The following is a 9,548-nucleotide window of genomic DNA, read 5'->3' on the forward strand; positions in this document are numbered from 1 at the left end:
AGAATAAAACGCAAGCTGTATCAAAATGCAGAGGAAAATGCAAGGTTGGATTCAACTGCCAATTCTCTCTTGGGATTCTATTGAAGATGATTATACATTATAAGCTGAACGATTGCATTTGATTATCCTCATATTTCTACTTATTATTAACTTTTTATCTCAAAACTACTTTTATATATGTTTCTATTTCATGATGGATTGCATTTATATTTTACATGATAGGGTCCCGCTACTTAATTAGTGCTATTTTTCATTATTATACTCTCAATGAACTTAAGGGTTTCCAAATCGTTCACGTTATGCTTTTTACGAATAAGATTCAGTTTCTCAATTGGAATCAAACCAGGTTCTTTTCTCTTTCAACATCGATGATAGAATGTTTGAGGCTTGAATGTTAAGGCTGACTTATAATGTGACAATGGAGACGGATAATTTAACATCTTAGTCCACTGTATAAGTTAATGCGGGCCAGCTATCGAGTATACAAATAGGCAAAACGTAACAAAGTGAAGTTTTATCACAGAAATACCACATTTTATTCAGAATATTCATTAGTAAAATTTCAAATACAATACAACAAAGTATGAGACAGATAATCCTTACGTATAATAGTTGCAACTTAGTGGTAGCAGATATCCTCCGACGGCCAACTTAGTGTTCGAAGTGCTATTCTAAATCATTTACAGTGCGGATAATACGAAATACTATAGAAAAATCAATCTGGATCATAAACAAATAACCAATTCTGAAACCAGTCAGAACCATTTACAGAACTATTCACTGACCTGCAGTTCAAATTTGCACGCCTATAGATATTGTATATATATATACATCTAAAAAATATAGTAATTGATATAAATTGAAGATACGTTCACGTACATATGATAGTATACGTAATTTCAAAAGATTTGTAAAAAATGAATACAAGCCTATACATATATTTATATCAGTTAAGATAGTGCTACTTCTTTTTGGAAATTAAGGAACGAATCGGAAAAAACATTTCCATACTAAATAACAAGAAGCGATGGCGAAACGCGAAGTTAGAATGGTTTTGATGCAGACTGCGGATAGAGTTTTACCGGCAATATGCCATACAGTTTACTGTCGTCGGTAAATCGTTTGACCTATGACCCTAACTCGGTCCTCCCTCATTACAACACTGGACTTCTCTATCTTGACCATTTTCACCTGAAAGACATCGAAACAACAGCGATTCTTTTTAATATCATCATAAGAAATATATATTACACCAAAAATACATAAAGAGATTTTTTATTCTATTTATAAGAAACAGTTCATTTAAATTGTGCCACGTTTGATATTAAGTATATGTGTATCTTATAACCACCATCAAACGCACTGATATCACATTCCTATGATTATCATTTGTCATCACTATAAACTAAATTAAACTTAAAGGAATGCACACTATTTCACTTACCCGCTGATGTTTCACCATGTTGAAGATATTTACTGGCCCCATGACTTGGGGGAGGTTGTCGAAGATTTAAAACACGATTCGCACTTGCGATATGTTGATGAGATGGCGAATTTAACGAAGGCACGTCAAGTTTATTCAATCGTTGTCGTTTTCGCGATTGTTGATGGCCGCCGTCTTGTTCGTTTTCGCTCGAGTCTGGAGATACATGAGCGAAATAATCATCTATTTCGAGGACATTGATCACTTTCAGGTCATAGCCTCTCTTTCGATGATTTTGAGACGACTTGTTGGATTCGTTTCGTAGGGGACAGATAATATTTGTGACGTCACTGCGAAATGACAATGGCGCTGATGTATTTATGCTATCGGTTAACGAAGTACCAAACGAACTGACTGGACTTGTGCTCGGTGTCGAGGGAGGAGTCATAGGGACGGAGTAGTAATTAGATGGGTCAGCTGGGTATTTCATGGTTGTATAGGCGGATGGCGGGACGAATGGAGCGCCCTGTGCGCGGTTCAGTCGACCAATTGTTACAATATCGTGACCACTTAGAGTGTAATCCTGTGCGCCATGACCCATACGACCAATCACGTAATCATGCACACCTCGCACGTGACCAATTCGTTCAACCGTGAGATCCTCCGCACCGTCGTCAAAGTGAGCATTATCTTGAGTATTCATCTTACCGATGGACTGAGGAAGTTCTTTAGCGTATCCTATCGCGTAATTAGCGGTATGATAATCATGATTCAATCGCGGATATTGCTGATTCCCTGACATCATGTAATCATACGTATTACTATGTTGATAGCTGTTATAGCCCCCGTACTGTCCATCATCTAGAATGGACATATCATAACCCGTGGCGTTATCGTAGATGGTATATGATTGGTGCCTGGTTGCCTCCGCGTGGCTGTAACCAGGTTGTCGATATAGATCTGCTGTTTCGGCATACATGTATGGGTTGTACTGTTGTACCGCTTCGCAGTCGATTGGGTGAGCGGAATTTATGTCGCTAGGGGAGAGACATTCCGGACTTTGAGCTCTTTGCGCGTTGTGACTTTGACTGAGACGACGGAAAAGCGGTGCTTCATCGGCGCTGAAAGGACAGAAAAAGAGTTTCGAAAAAAAAGAAATGATGAATGCGTGGTCGCTTGGAATAAAATGCAAAGATTTGTTGTTGATTAACTCTATTCTATGGTTATTTTCCTGGAAAATATCGTTCGGACAAAGAGATATAATCCTAACTGTAATCCGACGATACTAGACGTTGATTGGTCTCAGTAACCGTGACGTATAGATATAAGATAGGGTGTGGTCAGTGTCATCTGACCGCTGCGGCTAGCTACTTTCACCTGACGTCATCTAGACAAAGTAGCATAATTGCTTAGCGTCCAATCTTGTTAATCATTCTTGAGAAAATGTCATATTATCTGCTATATGTTAGCGTTCTAAAGATGGCATGTAATAACATGGATTGGGTAGAGTCAATTGAGTAAAGTGGTAGTGACCGGAAATGGTGGACAGTTGACCGTTCGAGGCGATAGAAGAAGGCTGTCTTGTGAAACTGATGATGAGCTTTTAGTTTAGAAGCTGGAAATGAACAGTTCAATTCAGTACGCCTGCTCAAAATCTGTCGTAATTTCCCTAATAGCATGTAACAAAGACACCACCGGATATTTCATACCATATTGTAATTACGAGATCGTATTCGTGCAATCGTTCGACTACTAACACTAAAAAAATGAAATCTTTGTATGAATCTTTTGGGTCAAAATTTATGAATCTACTTAACGTCACATCATATAAACCACATACATACAGTCCACATGTGCATCTTCAACTAACTACCATACGTATTTTACCCGGGCCTAATATGCTTATCTAAACAACACCAATTTTCAAGGAAACGACTTTTTTCTACTGTATGCAATTAGGTTCTATTAGGTTATATGGTAACTTAGATAAGGAGATGGCTAGTCATCGATGGATATGAGGCTAATCGTAACTGTTTTCTAAATATCGAGCGCTGATGAATACGTAATTTGCAAGCTTCATCCATTTAGAAAATGAAACTAAAGTGCCGAAGTGCGATAAATTTTGGCAAGGAAACGCATAACAAATTGCATTTCTATATGGCCTGGGAGGTGCGGGGGACCTGGTAGATTCCTGAAGAGCGTGGAAATTCGATCGGAGACAAAGAGACAATAAACTAATAGACGCATAGAAATGTCATTAAGTAAGAAGTGACTGGTAATGATAATAGAAAGAGAGAGAGAGAGAGAGAGAGAGAGAGAGAGAGAGAGAGAGAGGGATCAGAGTTTGATAAGTTATCAGCTGAGTTGCTAATGGTTTGTGTTTCTAATACCGGAAGTTGTACAAGTAACGACAAACGACAGTAAACCCGTCTTAAACCCGCTATCTTTCTGAGCGTTATACCGACTAGAAAATCCCGTTGAAAATCCCGTTGATCTGTCATCATAAATTCACAAGGTTTCTTTAACCCCTCCAGAAACCCCACAGGACAGATGGATACTTCACCGACGCTGTTTATACCTAAACAGAGAACATTCTATTCGTAACGCGAGGTAAAAGGTCCTTAGGCGTCTTCATACCTTCTTTTCATATTTCCACAAAGATTTTCGTAACTCATATTCTCAAATCACCTCGAATCATAGTTTCATATTTTAGTCAGAAAGTTCAATTCGAACCAAGAATCCGTATATGTGACAAGTTATTTAATAACAGTCAGTTTTGAAATAGAATAGAAATATATACAAATTCCAAATTATATAAAAGTGCGGAGAACATTATCTTCACCTCGTTACTAATTCAGATTTTACGACTTCAGACTAAACTTATTACGTAATGCATGCCTACAAATGGTGACAAGTTTGTAATGCACATGTATGTATTTCAGTGGCTGTAGTTTGGCTAACCATTTTAATTCGATAATGTGAAATCGCATCAGAACGAAAGGAGCATAGTCGATAGTTAGGTATACTTAGAAAATTGTCCACTTTCTATCCATATCACCGCGCGGTAAGGATATTCACGATACCCATCACGAAATATTCAGATTTGACTCTGTGATTTAAAGATAAAGACATTGGGAAATGAAAGGTCATTCCATTTGAAAAGCAGTTCTTTGATTAATCGGTTCTGATCGGTTTCAAGGGGAGGGGGAATTAAAAATGACTAATCCATATAAATTGTAATCATCTACCAACAATAATAGCGATGTGTTATGAAATTTCAAACGGGAGATTTTCGTTAAAAATTACTGCTAATGGAACAAAAGATGAAATGAAATTCATCAAAAAAATGGACTGACTTCGTTTGATAAATTCCACTATTTACTGATATTTCATATATGTATATCACGCAACACTTAGATTGACACGAACCCCCTACTGCCCATCATTCGGAATGGGCGTATCATAACCGCTGGTGTTATTATAGGTGAACTAAATGATATCGAACTCCCGAGGGCAACGACGCAACAGGCTATAGTGTAAGGTCCACGTGATCCACGCTATTTGGAGACAAAAACAAATGTATTTACGGAAGTCACGTTTGACTTACATTGTATATATAAAGCTAATTTTGTTTGTTCAATATTTCTATAAAAGACAGTAGTCGGGGCCGATGACTCATCTGAGTTACTGCGGACGCTGGGAACGATTGGAGGCGTGATTCAGTTATTAACTGATCAGTATAGATTAAACAAACAAGTAATATTTCAATAAACAATGATAATTTGCCTGTTTACACTGCGTTCAATCGTTCTAATATCCGTCATTAATACAGTCAGCTGATGTGAAATCGAAACCGTTCGCGGAACTGATAAAACGGAAAAAAATACACGGCAATTTTCAAACTTTGTTTTTTTTTTGTGGATCCCGGTATCGGCGAACAACTACGAATTGCTTCACTGAGATCCTAGAGAAATTTGTACGGCGATGAATAACGGAAAAGTACCTGATAAGTTGATTTGTACAAATTATGTTAGGCTCGTCGTCTTCGTTTTGGTAGGAATTCTGAACCACATGCATAACTATATTACACCAGGGCATTTCACCGGATTTGGTCAACAGGCGCACGGTCAACATGCAACCTAACTCATGGTTCGCCTTTATCACTGAAAATAAATTTTCATTATACAATAATCATTATACTAGTTGAGCATCACTCAAAAGTTCCCAAAGTCCGGGGATGTAATTGGTCACGTTTGGAAGCATCCAAATGAGAATATTATAGCTATAATAGCTATTGGTTGCAAAGTATAAAATTTTGCCATCAAGAATAGCAAACATCGTGTATTATGTTTCACCTAACAAAAGCGGAATATACAGAATGAATTAGAATGAATGAGAAGAATAATTGAAACATGTGTGTATTCATTACAGTAGAGAATGGAGATACTACTTACGTTGTATATGTTTATCGCGAGCTTTTTCTGTGTCGTCCGGGTGTATGAGATCGTACCAGGATTTGTGACGTAACTCTTCAGATGTATAACCGAGATGAAATTCACCTCTACAAATTTTCCATGAAATAAAACATTGTAAGTCGGGTGTCATATTCTTTGGGCACTTGCATTTAAGTTGAATCTAATTCAGATCTTAGGCTACTATGATTATCAAAAACCGAAAAAAAGAACTTACATGTTAGATATTTCGACGCAATGCATACTGAGAGTATGAACGGAACGAAATATTAGAGTTGAATTGGGTATCATAGTGTCCTTCAATTCGGGGGTTACTACCGGTGAACATATCCCGAAAAATACAGCCTGGTTTCCGTAATGGCCTGGATATTTTGGTAACAGAAAACGACCGCGAATATGCATCAACTACAAAACAATGATAATAGATTATAGATGGAACGATATTGTTGATTTTATTCAGAATTAAGTAAATGCGGATTGTATTTGATCAAACCTTTTGATCTACTAGTCCGGGTTGTCGTCGTAATTTTCTGGACACGTTCATACTACATATAAAAGAGCGTTCGTCGCATCCCCCCTCGCTTGCAAGTGGTTGTTGCAGTTTTTCGCTGACTACCGCATGATCTCTCGAGTCAATGATGTCGTTGATTTCGTCCCCTTGGGTCATCATATCGACCTATTAAATACAATTGGAACCATAAGTATTATACTGATTGATCAAAAATTGGCTAACCTGCACTGGTTAAAAGAAACGATTTTGATTTTACCTTGGAATGCCCTAAGTATTGTGTGATGTTATCTGATAGGTATACGAGTTTCCCGTCTCTCGTCATAACTATCAAAAATCCATTCAAAGCCTAGAAAATGAACAATGGAATACATGTTTTGGTATTCTTTAATGGATTGATCTACGTATTATCATTATGGAGAACGTTATTTATCTTACCTCGGTGAAATCGTACGGAAGAGAAGAATAATGGCCGGGATTATACGGGAAAACTATGCAAATATAAAAATTCATGTATGATTACTTCACGTTAACCCACAGATAACGATACGATAAGAGTATAAATCCCACGAAATAGTATTATAAAACATGGATTGTAATTCGTTAGTAGAAAAACTCCGTCGGCTATGAACTGGGTAATTACTCACTGCGCGGAAAGTAATTACATTTACGGATGTATACGCAACTCAGGGACATGATCTGTAATTGTGCCAGTCTCTGTCGCGCTGTTTCGGGTAATGGTAACAAATCTCTCATGATGGCCATTTGGTCCTTGATTTTCTCACGGCGGTCTTTGGAAGCATCGCGAGTGGTTCTAAATACATTCAATAAAGACCGATGAATTTTGGACATGACTTTCTCAGAGTTTTCGGCTTTTAGTGCTCATATTTCAATGAATTTTTTTTTTGCCCGTCGGACAACGATAAATGTTTCTTCATGCCTATATCAGTGAAACGTAAAAAGGCATCGTTTTGTGTTTAGTGTCATAAGTACTAATAGTTTAGTAATTTCATATCAATAAACGATTAATCATGCAGGATAGATGTAGACGAATTCCGGTAGGCAGTCACCTTGAAACATAGCAACTATCGTTTCGATCTGACTTTTTAGTGTAATCGAAGGTTCTCGTAAAACTATTGCTACAAATCTAGCTCTGTTATAAAACAGCGAACAGTCGAAGCCTAATTCGAAAATGATTTAGAGACAGGTAGGTTGAATGTTACTAATATTGGCGCGGTGTTATTCAAAATTGCACTTCGACGCTCATTTGGATGACGAGCGATTGAGAGCGATTTGCCGGACAATAATAACCGCATATATCCTAAGACCGGACATGCAGAGGTTTTTAACAAATTCTAATTCCTAATCGAACAGTCTAATTAATGTTTATTGATATTAGTGAGTCATCCGTCTCAGTTTACATGTCGTGACCTGGGGAAGATGCTGTATTTGACACAAAGGAATTATCGAAAATATCGTGACCCCTCCCTAATAGATCCGTCTGAAATTTATACCGGAGATTGCTTACAGTTACAGGTTTAATCGAGAAATAGGTTTGTCATGTTGATGGCTATAGCGTCATATCTTGATAAGATCAAGGAACTGGACACCGAAAAGGAAAAACCCGATTGCGGATCGGCAAGAACTGCACTTTTCGTAACTGTGAAGTCGTATTTCAAAACAGTTTGAATTCTCTTGAGAGTGGGTTGCTTCTATATATTATTGTAACACGATCGGGCGTGTTTTTCGAATAGGTCTTAGTTGCTCGCGTCCAGAATCTACAAACGTGACGCGGAGAAAAAGAAAATATTACGGACTACAAAATATCGTCGCTAACAAACGCCCACTACTGGAATACGATGACATCGGATATTAAACACAGACCAATTTCACGAATGAGTAATTGCCACAAATGGGCTGTCATAAGTATGGTTCCTAGCCCTGGCACGTGACTGACACCGTAACGAGAGTCCCACGCGCTGGACGGCATAACCTCGGGCACGCGTCGCACCCTCTCGTTGAGAAGCTTACGAACCTCATGCAGGATTGCTAAGAATGATGCCGCGTAAATATGTGGGATATGTCAATTTCGATTTCAATTTTTTTCAGTATAGAAATCATACAATGACAGTACCTGTTTTCATTGTACAGAAAGCCCCAGAAAGCTTTTTCTGCAATATTTAAAAAAGGACATTTTCCGGTATGTTGTCAATGGGAGCTCAACTTTTTTTACACGCTTCCTAGATTTTATAAATGGATTGAGAGTGATGCATTAGATGATTGTAATAATACATTGTTTGAGTGGCTACTCGGTGGTTTCCTTTTATTTTGAACGTTTTGTATACAATCGGTAGATTCGTCACCACATTTCTATCATTAAATGTGCTTTATAGTCGACCACTGTTCGTATGACAGTTCAGATTTCTTTCCGACTTTTGAACAAAAGCAGTTGACCGGAGATGGTTTTGGCCCTAAGCTGTGGCGCGCGCCACATTGTTTATTGGAAACCCCTTAATAACGAACCCTCAGCGGACAACCCGCGTTGACCAGTGTCCGCCCTGTTATTTGCCAGGTTACCTTACAAATCTTATGGATACAGGAGACGAATCCTTATGATAGATAATGCCGCCGCTGTGGTCAGTTATAATGACCGACGTCTTGCCGATACAATGCGGTGATTACAAACTGCGTGTAAACGGATCAATCTAATTAAATCACGCAGGGATAACGAGAAACTTACTGCAGGTTATTGTCGAGTTGTCAACCTTAGAAACACCTGGTCAAATGGCACCGATTAATAGTAGATATTATCTCTATAATGCTTAGCAAATAGCCGTCTCGACGTCAGAACAGGGAGGTCTGGAGTAATTGTAATCACTGATTTTATTTGTCTTGTCAATGAAGTATACAATGATGAAAAATCGTTCACTTTCGTCTAGTTTTCTAGATAAGGTCCGCGCCTGTAATCGCATGCCGTACGTGAAATCGGAGAGGTGTATCAGAAACCTAAAACCTCCCTGACACGATTGAACTATAAGGAAATGGCTAAGAACTCTGTTATGAGACAAAAAAATCGCACGTAATCGGTGTAGCAGAGTTCCGAGTTATCTGGCAAGTTTTATATTTTCCCGCCTTCTTAGAAGTC

At 38.2% G+C, this 9,548-nt stretch overlaps 1 protein-coding gene across 1 annotated transcript; it reads right to left on the reverse strand.

The window, feature by feature from the left end:
- Positions 1-1,690: 1,690 nt before the first annotated feature.
- Positions 1,691-7,255, reverse strand: LOC141915558 (PAS domain-containing protein cky-1-like). The gene is given in 8 exon segments (XM_074807135.1): positions 1,691-1,773; positions 1,826-2,544; positions 5,427-5,586; positions 5,878-5,984; positions 6,113-6,300; positions 6,389-6,571; positions 6,663-6,752; positions 6,992-7,255. Coding segments are annotated over 8 exon segments (1,794 nt in total).
- Positions 7,256-9,548: the final 2,293 nt, after the last annotated feature.

The sequence above is a fragment of the Tubulanus polymorphus genome, chromosome 1 (genome assembly GCF_964204645.1).
Source record: "Tubulanus polymorphus chromosome 1, tnTubPoly1.2, whole genome shotgun sequence".
NCBI classification, from domain to species: Eukaryota; Metazoa; Nemertea; class Palaeonemertea; order Tubulaniformes; family Tubulanidae; genus Tubulanus; species Tubulanus polymorphus.